We start from the raw sequence: 15,876 nt of genomic DNA on the forward strand, positions 1-15,876 counted from the left end.
GAAAGTGGTGGTACTACTATAACCAGGAGCATATGAGCCACCGCTTCACAGCTCATAAGCTTCTGCTACAACAAAATTAATAAATTAGGGGATTACTTCGAAGCTAAAGTAGGCACCTCTAACACTTTGTATTGTTTTTTCCCCATTATCAAACACTTTAGATGTTTACTGGCTATGATCCTACTATACAGTAACACTTGTTCGTTAATTTTTTTTTGTGGTTATTATCATTAGTGAACTTCTATAGTGGCATATCAGAAAGCTATATATACTGGACAGATAAAATTATAACTAAGCAAAAATTAAGTAGCTGTACTGCTAGTTTCTGACTATGCTCTGCCCATGCATTACAAAGAGAATGATACATGATATAACATACTAGAAAATGTGTGCATACTTCTACTACTGGTGGCATGGTGAAAAGGTGATTTCCACTTTATTCAGGGAGTGAAAGCTAGATCGATCATGGGCTGTAATCAGTACTGTCAGTACCCCCTATAGATTGTTTGCTTTCTCACACTAAAGCATATACAGGCATATAACTTCCTTTCTACACAAGTTTAGCTATAATGCATGTAGCTAGGCTCTGGTATAACAGGAATGAAAACTGGTCACCAGCCAGGCATGTAATTTGAAATACTGCAAACATGAGTTGTGTAATTTCTAAAGTTGCAAATTGTATAGATACAATTCCTACAAACAATGCAATATAGTTTAATGAAAACTGTGAACTGTTAAGAACCAAAAGTATGAATAGGGTCACTCATTTCCTATGTAGCAGAATCTGATCATTGTTATGGAACAGTGATACACAGAAATACAATTCATCATCATCTATGGGAACTGACATGGATTTGTTTCCTATTTTAGCACGTATTCTTTGATTATGAACAAAAATAGACCCATCCACTTCTTTCCCTATTGAAATATGATTGGCATTCATTTTGACTGAATGACGATATTCGTGAAAGTAATGTAATTCAAAGGTTATCTTGGTCTTGTCATTACACTGCTTTATGAGTACTTCAAATATTATAGGGTTTTCTTCTGTGGGACATATCTGAAGTTCAGTACTGCTGCCATACATGTCACCAAAGAGTTCTGATGGTGGTCCAATCTTTGTAATTAGAGTGCCCTTAGGTATACATTCAACATTTAGTTCAAAAGAATTCTCAGGTCTGAAATGGAAATAGTAATTTCTCAGTTCTACTTGCTCTTCAGGGCCATCATACTTGTCACCATTGTGATACTTTAAAGCAGCTTTGTAAAGACCTGAATCAGCCATTCCTGTAGGAAACACCTTGTTGAGTATATCGGTCTTACAGATTAGTGGGTAACGGATCTGTTTGAATACTGATTTAATATCATCATCACTTAACTTTTCTTGTTGATGCTTATACCACTCAACAACTGCAAGGAACAAGGCCATTTCCCCAACTTTGAGCTCATATGAGCTTACAAAGGTAAGCATGACTGTAAGTGGTAAGGAAACAAACCCTACTGTATAAATGACTTTTTTAGCTTTTACTTCCATAAACATGATGCATCTTTCAAGGAGCAAGTCATAGTCATGTTCTGCTGCAAATTCAGCAACACTAGAGAAGTTATCAAGATCTAGTGCATTGCTAATTGATTCACTGCACAAGTCTATCAGTTCATCAATAGCAAAGTATCGGGCAGCTTGTAATAGGTAACAACACTTTTCCACACTCACTTTTATGTGGCCAGTGTACATAAAGAAAAGCAACGTGTCCAAAGTTGCTGTATCTATATTTGGCAGGTGTATCTCTTTCTGACCACCCTCTTTCATGTCTCCACACAACATGGCATGGAACACTGGTGAACCAGCAGCTAGTATCATCTTGTGAGCACCAACAAGATCACCATTAGAAGTCTTGAATGTCACATCATGTGTACTGGGATCTTGTAGTACTGAATAAAACACATTAGCACACCAGTATGTATCATTACTTTCGCAAGCTTCTTCTCCTTTTGAATCAACTTCAGAACTTGATGATTCTGTTTATAAAAGCAAAGAACATTAGGAAATCAATGACTAAAAAGCTTTCAAAAAGCCAAGGTATTGAAATCAAATGTGGCAGCCAAGAAATGAGATGCCAATACTATCATTATTTGACATTAATAACATTGTTTGTCACCATCAATTTTTTATTCATTAAGGCTTTACAGCACAAGTGATGAAGGTCTGTAGGACACCTGGTCCTACAGCCTGTCTCAAGTTGTTACAGAAAGTGTGTTTGAAAAGGTGGAGAAAGGAGAAAAAATCCATGACTGGACCTAGGCAGCCTCGAACCAATGAATTCACAATAGCAAGTACAAGCTCATAACTAGTCACCTAATTGGTTGAAAATTGTGTATGCACATGCCTGTATGCTGCCCGCAAGCAAGAAGTTTTATGTCAAATACAACCAATGTGTAAGATCCTGTATTAAACTTCCAAAGAGGTAAGCTTTATTTAAAGGTGGTTTTTTGTGTTGGTTTGAAATAATTATAGGAATTGATTGATTTATTTGTTAATCCTATCTATGTGATATCTACAGGTTAAGCAACAGCTGGTTTTGGCACAGTGCCATGATGTGCATTAATAAATAGAACAGTCAACCACTCTAATAGAACAGTCACTTTTACAATTTGAAAAGTATACCCCTATACTTAAAAGCATAGTGGAATTACCTAAAATACTTTCTAAGGTTTTCCTGGGGGCAAGCCCCCAGATCCCCACAAATAACATCCATATCTATTCTATGCTTCAGACTCTACTGCATTAGAATTTGGTTGACATATGGAGTATAAGAAGATTTTCTATTCTACTACAAAAAAATTCTATAGTAAAGGAGGCTTCAGCCCCTTAGCCATCTCCGTTTTGTTGCATCAGGAATAGTGGATATCCTTTAAAATTGTAAGTGTGAATATGTCCTTACATGTAAAACTAACCTTGACGCTTTGTCTTGTGATTTATACAAGAAAACACAATATAAAAACTACGGAAAATACTTGTGTGTAAATTTTTAGTTGAAAATTATTTGTTTACGGTTCCATACTAACATAGTAAGCCAACCTTTTTTATTTAGTGAGGATGGGCAGTTATTAATTTTGATTAGGCCTATACACTATCCATCAGCTATTAAACTACATGTTTATTAATGTATTCACAAGAGTCAAACTATTAATCAAGAAATCTAGTTACACAAAACAACACACTCTTAGAGGAATTTTCCGGTTGTATGTGACATCACATGTGCAACGCTCAACTGAAACATGTGGTATTTGTACAGCCAGGTGCTGAAAATATTGTGTACTTCATTGTCCTGCTGTTGTAGAATGACTTTGGTGTTGATAATCAGGTACTAGAAAGGTGAGACCATAACCAGCCTTCTATCTGCCTGCTTACACTCAAAAACAGGTCCACTTATGGCAAGGATATACAGCAGTACCTAACTCATGAACAGGAAACTCTATCAAACAAAATGGAAAAGGTAAATAGATCGCTGGCTACCTGAGCATGTCAGCGATAAGCAGATTTTTTAATCATAGTATCAGAAACCATGCTCTCATCCTTCTAGTATGTTATTACCGGACTGCAGTACATGGTTAAGCCATTCGTGCATCTGCTGTGGTAGTAGAATCAAAATGCTATTTTTATGTACAGTGACAATGGATTCTTTGCTGCTCATTTTAGTTCAGCACACCTAACATAATTATTTGTGCAACTGCTCTATACTATAGTATGTACAAGTTGAGCTGGATCCTGAAAAACAGCTAAAAAGTTATTATTATTATTTAATGGGCTTGTAGATGCCCAGGAAATGCTAAATTTCCAGGCCAGGCTGCAGGCCTTTGAAGGTTCCCATATCTAGATTGCTTCCAAAATTATCCAAGCGCTGCTTGAAGTAAAAGTGAATTTTTCTCAAGAGAGTTAATATTTCAGCCAACCAGATGATTAGTGGTGGCAGCAAAGGTGTCAACAACAGACACGTAGTGTTTGGCTCCATTACAAGTTTGGAAAAGGGTTGTAATAAACAATGTACTTTTATGGCTTCTTCCTATGAAATGTATGTTTAAATACTGTGTCAGACATTTGAACAAAAAAAAAACTGAAATATTTTTAGCAGGTCAAGCAGTGCTACAAATGAGCCAATTTCAAGATAGTGTGTAATTGCATCCATGAGTTAGTAAACGTTTTTGAGGATCCAGCTCAACGCATACATATGACTTCACAAACAATATTGTGGTTAACTGCTCTATTAGAATATCTTCAAAATGTGGCTGGAAATGTTTATCTTGACTACCAATATGGTAGGGCAAAGTGGTATGCAGGTGGGTGACAGGAAACAAGGAACCAATCAGAGGGCGGATCCAGGAGCTGGCAAGGGGAGGGGAACAAACAAGCTCATATCAACACTAGAATCCACTCTGAGGCATGCATGGTAGCTAGTATATAGCTAGCTATATAGTCAGTTTAGTTGATGTATACACATAGCAGTGAATACAGTATACAGTCATGTTTCACTGCTTAATTTTACTATTTAGGCCATTGCAGAAGTTTGTGAAGTCTTGAAAGCTTTTACGAAAAGTTCTTAAACACTTGCCACGCACTTGGTGACAGTTAGAGTTTAGTGGGTGAATTTGCACTAAAGGGAACTAATATCATAGATATACTAAACTTTACAACAGGATTGGAAACGGAAGTAACTCATGTGACGTCTCTGTACAAACTCCCAATGTAACATAACAAAATTGAAAAAATTATACATGTTTTGCTTGTACAAGTGATAGTTGTTACGAGCACGAGCTCATCTTTAATGGCTTTCTTTGTCAGCTGTTCATAATTTGTCAGCTATTAATGTGACAAATTAGTTAATTAGTGTGATACATGGTGACACGAAATGATATGCTATAAGGGCAGCACCACTGTTGTGAATTAATAAGCAGCTAGTACGGCCTGAGGTAAGTAAATTACAATACGGTCACACCTTCTTGTGCTTGTAGAGTTTTCACAAATTTCTGTGTAAGGAAGTAGCTTAACGTATTGTATTTTAACAATTATACCCAGCATACTGTGTAACTAGCTACTTATATTATCTATTGCCATGCTTCACAAATTCACTAATTTGCAGTTTTCACTTGTATACCACTTCCCTCCAGTACAGGTGCTACTCTACCACCACTGCCCTCCAGTACAGCTGCTACTCTACCACCACTGCCCTCCAGTATAAGTGCTACCATACCACCACTGCCCTCCAGTACAAGTGCTACTCTAACCATCACTGCTCTCCAGTACAAGTGCTACTCTACCACCACTACCCTCCAGTACAAGTGCTACTCTACCACCACTACCCTCCAGTACAAGTGCCACTCTACCACCACTGCCCTCCAGTATAAGTGCTACAATACCACCACTGCTCTCCAGTACAAGTGCTACTCTACCACCAGTGCCCTCCAGTACAAGTGCCACTCTACCACCACTGCCCTCCAGTATAAGTGCTACCATACCATCACTGCCCTCCAGTACAAGTGCTATTCTACCACCACTGCCCTCCAGTACAAGTGCTACTCTACCACCACTGCCCTCCAGTATAAGTGCTACCATACCACCACTGCTCCCCAGTACAAGTGCTACTCTACCACCACTGCTCTCCAGTACAAGTGCTACTCTACCACCACTGCCCTCCAGTATAAGTGCTACCATACTACCACTGCTCTCCAGTATAAGTGCTACTCTACCACCACTGCCCTCCAGTACAAGTGTCACTCTACCACCACTGAATTCTTGTGTTACTTCGCCACTGCTACCTCTCAGTGCTACCTTCCCTATCATCTAATGTTACCATACCACCACTGTCACCATTGTCTAGTACTGCAATGTCACCATTTCCTGGTACACAGCCATGGATGCTGCAGTTCATTTCAACAAGTTAGCCAAATAAATGTAAGTGTGAACACAGCAACACAAGAGTACATGTTTATAAAATTGCAGATATTGATGAGTCTGTGGATGAACAACCCCTTGTTATTAGCCATAAAATTGTGATATTGAGTGACTGCACTTGGTCATTATGTGTTCATGGACATCAGGTGGATTCATCTATATGTTCTAATCTTGCCACTGTACCATCAGTTTTAGAACCAGGGAGCTGTTTAGCTTTTCTAAAATTAGTAGATGGTTCAAATGTGTGTGTAGGTCAGCCAGATTCTCGATTTGTAGAATTGTTGCAGCAGAAGAGCAATAAAATTGTGTCACCTGATGGCAGTAGGAGTGCCTATATTGATGATTCTGCCTGTGTTCATTACAATGATCAGTGTTATTAAGTAACTGTGCGGTGTGAGATCCTTACAAGTGCAACAAAGTGCAAGCATCAAAGGAAGGCTTGGGTTTCAACCACAAGTGTTGGAAATGCTTCAGAAAGAATCAGACATAGACAACCTTCCTGAAGCAAAACGGTATGTAATACTAACTCTGGATGAAATGAAGATCAAGGAAGACATTGTATTTGACAAGAATACTGGTGAAATGATTGGATTTATTAACCTCAGTGATATCAATAATGCTATTCAAGATTTACAAAAAGACAATACAGTTGACCACCCACCTATTGCAATGCATCTCCTCACCTTGATGATTTGAGGAGTGTTTATCCACCTTGAGTTTCCTGTTGCACATTTTGGTACTGACAAATTAACAACAGGTACACTGTTTCCTATTGTGTGGGAAGGTGTACAACATTTAGAAGAAATGGGCTTCAGAGTGATAGGAATAATGCTGATGGAGCAAGCCACAATCAAAAACTTTCCGCATGCACAGGAAATCAAATTCAGACAGCTCTTATGTTTACAAGACAGAAAATCCATTTTCAGAGGAAGAGCGTTTTATTTATTTTATTTCAGACCCACCACATCTGATCAAGACTGCCCGCAATTGCTTAAGCCATTCATACGGGCATGGATATACCGGGTAATTTACTACCTATAAGCATGCATACTGTTTGACTGTAGGCAGATTTGGCAAATATTAAACCAATGTAGTCTACCACAGGCCTAAGTCTGTAATATTTTCTGCTAAGATTATCATAATGTTGTTGTGAGTTGTCAAAATGCCTTCGCGCTAAATAGCTATGTGATACATGTATGTATACATCTACAGGGGCGGATACAGGGGGGGTCAAAGGGGGCTCTTGACCTCCCCTCCAAAAATTTTTAGTATACCAAGATCAAGATATTCTAATAGAGCAGTCACTCTAATAAAGCAGTCACAGTATTAGAACAGTGTGTAGTGAGCTATTTAAGGACTTTTATGTACTTTATCAGCTATAAATACGTGGTTGGTGAGGTGGGCAGCTATTGTCAGCTGGCTGTGACCTTTTTTTTTTTTTTTGGTCTCATCTTATCAAATATAGTGCCTCAGTTCATTTTTGACCCCCCCTTTCCATAAGTCTGGATCCGCCCTTGCATCTATACAATTATAATGCGTGCATGTTCAGTAGATCCTCAGTTATCTGACCCTCTTTTATCCGAAATTGAAAGTGGCTGTCCTATTAGAGCATTATTAGTAAGGTGTATGTTCTATTAGAGAATTTAAACAGGGCTCTGCATATAAACGTATGAGCTTCATTTATCCAAACAATTTACTTATCTGAACAACTTACCCATTACCTGAGACATATTGGGGTTTGGATAACCGAGGATCTACCACTTGAAATTGCATGTTATATAGTTATTGACAACTACTTTTAGAACAATGGCCATGATTTATCCTGGCAACATATCTTCAATCTGTATAATAAGACGTCCACCATGGCTGCTCAGTCTAGCGGTGTTACATTTTTGCCACATCTAAAGAGGGAGCACATTGAGTTGACATCATTTTCCAGGATGCGAGTTGGGCTGGATACACAGGTAAAGTGACACATGTATACAGAACTGTAAATGCATAATATTTCAACTCTAGGTGTTAAGCAAATCTGTAGCTGATGGGCTATCATATTATGGTGACCCAGACACAAAGGCTACAGAGAAGTTTTGTCATGTTACGGATTGTTTCTTTGACTGCTTGAATGTGCGCTGTATGGATGCCTGGAAGAAAAAGAAAAAAAATGACTTGAAACCGTACGCTGATCCAGATGATAAAAGATTAAAGGTAATGGATGCATACCATATGAAATCAAACTTTAGCTATGTATGTTTGCATCAAGAGTTTATAATGGTGTAGGGAGAGTGTCGAACTACACTATACCTTGTTATACCTTGTGAAAAATGAGCCCGTAAAGTCCTATAGCATTGTTCAAATGACTCGGTAGTAGGGCATGAACGAAAGTTAAATTTTAACATTCAAACATTCTTTAATTTTTCTTAATGTATGTTCAAATGTTGTTACACCCACTCAATTAGTACAATAATAATAATAATTTTGCATTATGAACATGTACCAAAGATAGGTTTACGTACATGTCTGAAACCTTTTACCTCAAAGTAATGTTAAAAACAACCATATAAAAGTAAAAACCTACTCTTACAATGATAATAATTGAGTGTGGGCGAGATAATGAATGTTGAAATTTACATTCAAATGTTAAGCTTATCGAACATTCTAACGAATTTTTGACATTTGTTCATGCCCTACTCGGTAGAAATGTCACTTTTGCTATCAGTTTAAGAATGGTGACAATGATGAAATCTTGTATTAAGACGTCACGCGAAATTGATATCTATGGCTTTCCAGGTTAGTTGGCTGTCTTTCTCTTTGTACTAAGTTCCTCAGCACATTGTGCCATACCTTTCTCGAGTACACTGTTCTTTCTCTCTGTAGCTTCAGTCTCTCAACGTGTATGTGTGTGCCCACTGCACTTATAATTAGTCACCAATCAACACAAATGGGGTTTTAGCTATAGGGATTCAATGCGGACCACCCAACCAAACTAAGAAGGTGTTAAATCTGCGCAATCAACAGCTTCTCAGGTGGGGGTGGCTGCTGCTGTTGGTGAGATAGCTAAGGACACTCAATACCAGGACATTGTGAAGGAGATTTTATTCCTTTTGTATGTGAGACATTCAGTGTTTGGTCACCATATGCCCTTTCAGTTTTAGGATCCATAGCTGACAGAACAACTGCTAGAAATGGTTTGTATTGTAAGTTTGCTAGGCGCCAACTTCTCCAGCAACTGTCTGTGATTTAGTGGAGGTACAATGCGAAGATGATACTCCACCAGTATTCGGTAACTGCTGAGGAGACGAATTTCCTGACTTTGACTTTGGTTAAGTTAAGTACATAGCTAGTAATAAATATATAGGTAGCAGTTAGGTAATAAATAGTAGCATATTGTAAAATTATGTAATGAAAATAAAGGATAGCCACTCAATTGGAGATCAACAGCGGTCAGATTTACGAGAGGACACAATGATATGCGGGCTACTTTTACGGGCTCATTTTTCATTGGGAATAGTGAAGTTCGATACTCTCCCTACACCATTATAAACTCTTGTTTGCATGGATAATGGTTAGAAGAGGATTTTTTGCAATACTGGAGAGACTAGGAAGACAGCATTACACAGACATTTCTAAAGATTGCACCGACAGACAAAGAGCGAATGCAAATTAGCAGGAAAACTCTGGAAGGACTGAGTATTACGGGTAAGTGATGGCAAACATATTATTATGTTCAATGTGTATTTTGTTATATAACATGTAGTAAATTCATTTGTGGATACGACAAGATACCTGCTCAAGAAGTTCAAGGGATGTTCTTTTAAGTGAACGAGTATCACAAGACACAGTAGAGAATTACTTTGGAAAGCAGAGAGCCAGGGGTGGAAGGAATGATAATCCTACAATTAAGCGAATGATGGAGCACTCCGGTTCCAAAATTCCCAAGTACTGGATCCTGTGAGAGGTAATTGTTCACAGAAAAGACATTTTTACTATGATCAAGTGGATGCAGTAGACGTGGCTTTGAACAATCCACTGCCAAAAAGGCCAAGACATGCTACACAATTCTTGTATCATGCTCTTGATATGCCAGAGTGAATATGTATAATATGTTAATATCAAAATTACATAGACTTTAAAGTTCGTGTAAGCTCTTGCTCTTTTTTGTGTCTCTTCTTATATCATAGGCGGTGGAGACGGGGAGCCAGGGAGGCCATGGCCCCCCACTTTTATGGGACACTGCTTGCAAGAAAAGATCGAGATACTCTAATAGAACAGTCAGGATCTAGATACTATAATAATAGAGCAGTCACAGTAATAAGAGAAGAGCTACTTTAATACTTAGCTACGTATGTGTAGTTATAAATAAGGAGATATAATTGGTGGAAAGCAGCTATTGTCAGGTAGCTAGTTACTTTCTTTTTTTTTGGTCTTCAGCTTACAGCTAGCCTGGTCCCCTCACTCTTTAGCCTGCTCCACCGCCCCTGTCTTATATGATTCCAATCATGAAGCTGCTAGAGAAAATCCTCTGATTGTTATCCACAGAGTAATGATCTCTTTTAACAAAGCATTGGATGGTTATCAATGTCTTTTGATATGATATTCCATTAAAGTAGTACCTGCTTGTTCTTCAAACAGAGTTCTATCATATTTCTTTTGATGGTGTCTTCTTGTGAATTGCTGGTGTTATATGTGGTACGAAGCAAGTGGCGAACCATGGACTCAAAAGCCAGAAAAAAACAAAACAAATTGTCATTTTCTCAATCCACTTAGCTATGTAGTTATGGATGCTACTCTCATCTCCAGCCACTGCCATGTTACCTAAGCAAGCCAAATGTGGTGCAACTCTCTCCTCCATCTCCTTTTCATACTTCTTCAGCAGCACATGTGGCACATATCCAGATACATATCTTAGTGCATTGAGTTCATCATCACTGTAAGTCATCTTGGGTGGCTTGTCACTAACAATTGCTACTCTGTTGTACAAAAATGGGTCTTCATAAAGCTCTCAAATATCTTTAGGTTGACTGTTTGAGCTGCTAGTCGGCCATAATTCAACCCAATGCATTGGCAAAATGTTTTCCATAATGTAGGGAGGGTGTGGCTTCTCGTGCAATGAAATTCTCACCATAACTTTTCTTGCTTGGTGGTGACTAATTTGTGATCTTTCAACGTAGTGAAAATGTTTTCAAGTGCAAGCACGAGCTTTTCGCTAAAAGTGTCGAATCCTTCTACCAATGATGTTTCATCACCTTCTGCAATTCTCCTCAATAACTTTGTTGTAAATTCTCTTCCTTTTGTAGCCTGTTAAATTAACTGCCTTCTGTTTCATAACAATACTCGCTAATGAAACTTCGAACAATTCTGCTAGCCATGGTAGCTACAGTTAAGTCTCGGCCTTAGAAACAACTTTGTGATGTAGCCAAAACACATTTGTTATAGTGCGCGACTTCCGTTTCCAATCCTGTTGTGTATCTATGGTAATATTAACCCAATATGTCATTGTCAATGAATGTTGTCCCTCCTACATTCTATTGGCTTCTGAGAGAAACGCATGAACCTTGGCTTAAATGCATAATCCACCTCAACCAAGCCAACTTTTCAGTGTGAATGTGGCTTGTAATATAAAGCCACCCTTACATAAGTTGTAATGCAGTTACCAATTGACTTTACTATTGCAGGATGCATGGCAAGGGAGTATTATGTAGGTACATGTTGTAAGTATATCTGCGACCATGGTTAAAAGTCTAGAAACCGGCTGAAATTTCTCTTTGACCTGTGACTAAGAGCCTTTCTCAATCTTTGACCTGTGACTTAGTGACGATATTTCAGTACTTTTCAGTGTTTTCATTGTGGGTTGAAAAACTTTACCTTTGACTGCTGACTTTGACTTGGAGTTTAACCACAGTCACAGATTTACCTACAGTGAGTGCCTGTGTGTCACCCCCTTTGGATTGCCCACTTTGTTAATAATATGACATGCAGGAAGTTGCTCCCGACCTTAGGCGCCGCCAGACTTAAGTCTGACCATCTTAGCCCCTGGCCTGTAAGATTATTATTATTTTATAGAAAGGGTAAGTTTACATGTACAAAAGGCTTATAATAGGGATTTCCAACTAAATTAAAAAGTTTACATTCCTTAACTTCTTTGGTATGGCAAATATTGTGCATTCTTTTAGAATCATTTTAGTGCAAACCTCACCTCAATCGGTAGTTCCAATCAAGAAATACAAGCAAAAGAAGTTGGTAGAGCGGTGATTTTGTGTACGACATTTTTAGGGCTTTTCTGTACATTAGCATGGCACCAGGCACAATATCCAAAGTGCCATAACTTTTAATAGGAATCTCCTAATGACATGAAATTTTCACCACGTAACCACTCAATGTAGTGAAATGCATGAGATAAGTAAAGCCTTTCTAAAGTGACCGATTCTCTGTAGAAAGACCAGTTGTAATATTTAATGACTGAGTCAGTAATTTGCTAAGAATAATGCATTCTGTCACACAATATCACTAGTTAATTATCTCTAAATGTAAGTGGGGTACCTGTGTATAATTAATACTGCACAGAATTTGACCTTTGGCATCACAGGTCATAGTTAACAATTACTTTGTAAAAACATGACAATCAGATTACAACATACATGATCAGTAATGTTCAGTGCTATGGCAAGGTAGCATTTTTTAGATACTACTTTACTTTATATGCAACACTAAATGTATGGAGAATACATATGATGACATCACTACTTAATAAAGAAAAACAATAAGCTGTTTCTGACAAGACCAACCATTGCAGCTGCAAAATAATTAACAATAACAGCAGTAGTACATCAGATTATCACAACAGGTAGTTGAGAAGCTTTAGAAGGTATGTATCATGTGCCCATAGATAATAGACACCCCTACCTGGATTGGAAGCACACGTATAGTCCCCATACAAAACTACGGTTCTATCTGCATTTCGCGCCTGAAGTTTTCAAACACTCTTTTTCATTCAAAGATTCTGTTTTACTGTCTGGATACAGCTCGGTTGTTTTAACTAGTAAGTTTAGTAGATTGTTTCTTGGGTGGCGATTGGCCTACTACTGGTATAGGCGCTTTCCGTATAAAAAGTATTTGAACATGTTTGTGAAAGTGGCAGGGTGAACAAGTCTAGTTTAAGGCTGATGCTTATTACTAACTAATGCTACATGTACTGGTGTTTCATGGTATATTCGCTCCAGTTTAGTCAAGTATCAACCTTTCGCGCTTGTCAAACTTCTAGCTAATACACATCAGTACACCCATTATGAATAGGCCAAACCTTATATTCCATAGGGGTAGGTTTACTACTCACCAGTAAGCAAAACATGTTCTTATAAAATATACTCCCGGTACTGTGTACAGTATAAGGGGCGCGAAACGTGGATAGATTAGGTGGCACTTAGAAGTTTCCAATCCAGTATGGGGTGTCTATTATCTATGATGTGCCTAACATTGATTTTTTTTAAAGTTATGCATGATGTGCATGCTATAAAGCTATTCCTCACAACACAATAAACTGCTCACTGTTAAATTATACTTGTACTGACGCGGATGGGTGTCTTGAATACCAGGGTGGTTACGCAGGATTCTTAACAGTCCTAGATGGTGGTATACCTTTTTACAAGACATATTTTCGTCGTGGGCGACCGGAAAACGTCTATTCACCAAAATACGGATAGTAAATTCAAAATCAGCGTGTCCACTTTGCCCAGGATGACTTCTTTCAGCCTCACAGGCCACAGAAACTCGCGGAAAACTCGATAACTTTTGACAAGTGGTGCCGTAAAATCCCGTACTTTCCCATACATTACGTCGTACAGATTTTTACATATGGGTTTCCTATGGGGAATTTTATTTTTAGAACTTTGATTTCGCATATTTCAATAATACTGGAAGAAATTTAATTCGGCAAAGTGCATTACGAAGTACGAAGCATTGGCTATCACGTAGAGTAAAGTATCAATTATCGGACAATATGATGTTCGGACAGCTGCCACTCACTTCCTGGAAATTCTGCAGCTTAGGTTATTGTACCAAAAGGTAGACTACAATAAGCAATAATTATCCTCCAACAATCAGCTTTGTGTGATTAAAAGCTTAAGGGTTACAGCCAATAGTATGCTTAGTCTGATAAAATCTATGCTCGGATAAAACTATCAGTTGTCGGACTTTGATTTTTACTACCAGTAAACAATGTCCAATTTATTTCAAATTTGTATGCAATATACCTGTACTCATTAGCTATTAATGGCCAAAAAATGGTTTTGTTATCTTTAGCATAGAGGGAGTACGAGCCTCCCAATTTTTAGCGGTATTGTCGGACGCCCTCCGCTTTAATTTAGCCATGCCCACCAACAGAGTTTGAATGCGTTTGCAACAAATGCACAGTGCTAAACCACAGAAGAAGGTAAATAAATATCTCTCAAGAGTAGAGGTGTGCTTTAAAGTTGATATTCAGGATATTTCCATTGGAACGCAGTATTTTTTGGCTCCTAAATGAAGGAGATGCGCGCAAGGTGGAAAAATGAAGTTATACAAAACCACCTTCTGACCACCTACATATGCTAGTCTTGGTGTCCTATCACAAATACTGTCACGGAAATTGAAAGGCTTTTCTTTCTCTACCTTATATGGGTGAAACAAAAAGGACGAAAATGTTGCTTTGTGCATCCATAGAAGGTAGAAAATGGAGCATCTTTCATTTCTAGGTAGTATTCGTGATTGAGACACCAAGACTAACAAATGTGGTTGGTCAGAAAGTTGTGCCTCGTAATTTCATTTTTCCACCTAGCGTGCATCTCCTTCATTTAGAAGCCAAAAATACTGCGTTCCAATAGAAATATCCTGAATATCAACTTTAAAACACACCTCTACTCTTGAAAGATATTTATTTACCTTCTTCTGTGGTTTAGCACTGGTACATTTGTTGCAAAAAGCATGAACTCTGTTGGTGGGCATGGCTAAATTAAAGCGGAGGGCATCCGACAATACTGCTAAAAATTGGGAGGCTTGTACTCCCTCTATGCTAAAGATAACGAAACCATTTTATGGCCATTAATAGCTAATGAGTACAGGTATATTGCATACAAATTTGAAATAAATTGGACATTGTTTACTGGTAGTAAAAATCAAAGTCCGACAACTGATAGTTTTATCCGAGCATAGATTTTATCGGACTAAGCATACTATTGGCTGTAACTCTTAAGCTTTTAATCATGCAAAGCTGATTATTGGAGGATAATTATTGCTTGGTGTAGCCTACCTTTTGGTACAATAACCAAAGCTGCAGGAATCTCAGGAAGTGAATGGCAGCTGTCCGAACATCATATTGTCCGATAATTGATACTTTACTCTACTAGAACAGCAGCTCGTAAAACATTTATTGAATAGTTGTATTTTGATTAGCAAAAGTATGTGTGAAAAATCAGGAGGTTGGAAATCGATACTTATAAACAGAGTATTACTATAGCAATTATGTTTTACCATCTTCTGATGTTGGTTCCACCTTCAACCGCTTTGCTGAAGGTTCACGAAGTTCATCCATTGTCAGCAGTCCAGCAGTAACGCCGTAAAAAAAAAAAAAAGTTACCGCGCAAGCGCTTAGGCTTGTTATGGTAGTTTGGAGCCCCGAGTGGAGCCCACATAGTCTCGCGTAGCCAGACCGCTTTTTCTCCGTCACAGCGCTTATCGATTAGAGATTATAAGCGCCTACTCCGAAATAGGGTCTGGTCCAGAATCAATACGCAAACTCGTTTTCACACCCCAAGCAAGAGCTCGGGGTGTTTAATCAACTTTCGTCATAAAACGTATACTTCCTTTTAAATTTCAAGCCACGTACGCACTGGAAATGCCATGAACGATACCCGGTAGACTGTTGATGAGAGACACTGAGGCTGGTATTCTACGGT

The 15,876-nt window shown here is 38.3% G+C and overlaps 1 protein-coding gene across 1 annotated transcript; it reads right to left on the reverse strand.

Annotated features, from left to right (window-relative positions):
* Positions 1–652: 652 nt before the first annotated feature.
* Positions 653–15,546, reverse strand: LOC136260665 (BTB/POZ domain-containing protein 9-like). The gene is made up of 3 exons (XM_066054488.1): positions 15,452–15,546; positions 1,972–2,019; positions 653–1,923 (listed from the first exon to the last, which is right to left on the reverse strand). The coding sequence occupies exons 1-3, from the start codon at positions 15,510–15,512 to the stop codon at positions 764–766; spliced, it is 1,269 nt and encodes a 422-aa protein (XP_065910560.1). The 5' UTR covers positions 15,513–15,546; the 3' UTR covers positions 653–763.
* Positions 15,547–15,876: the final 330 nt, after the last annotated feature.

Source organism: Dysidea avara, chromosome 7 (genome assembly GCF_963678975.1).
Source record: "Dysidea avara chromosome 7, odDysAvar1.4, whole genome shotgun sequence".
Taxonomy (NCBI): Eukaryota; Metazoa; Porifera; class Demospongiae; order Dictyoceratida; family Dysideidae; genus Dysidea; species Dysidea avara.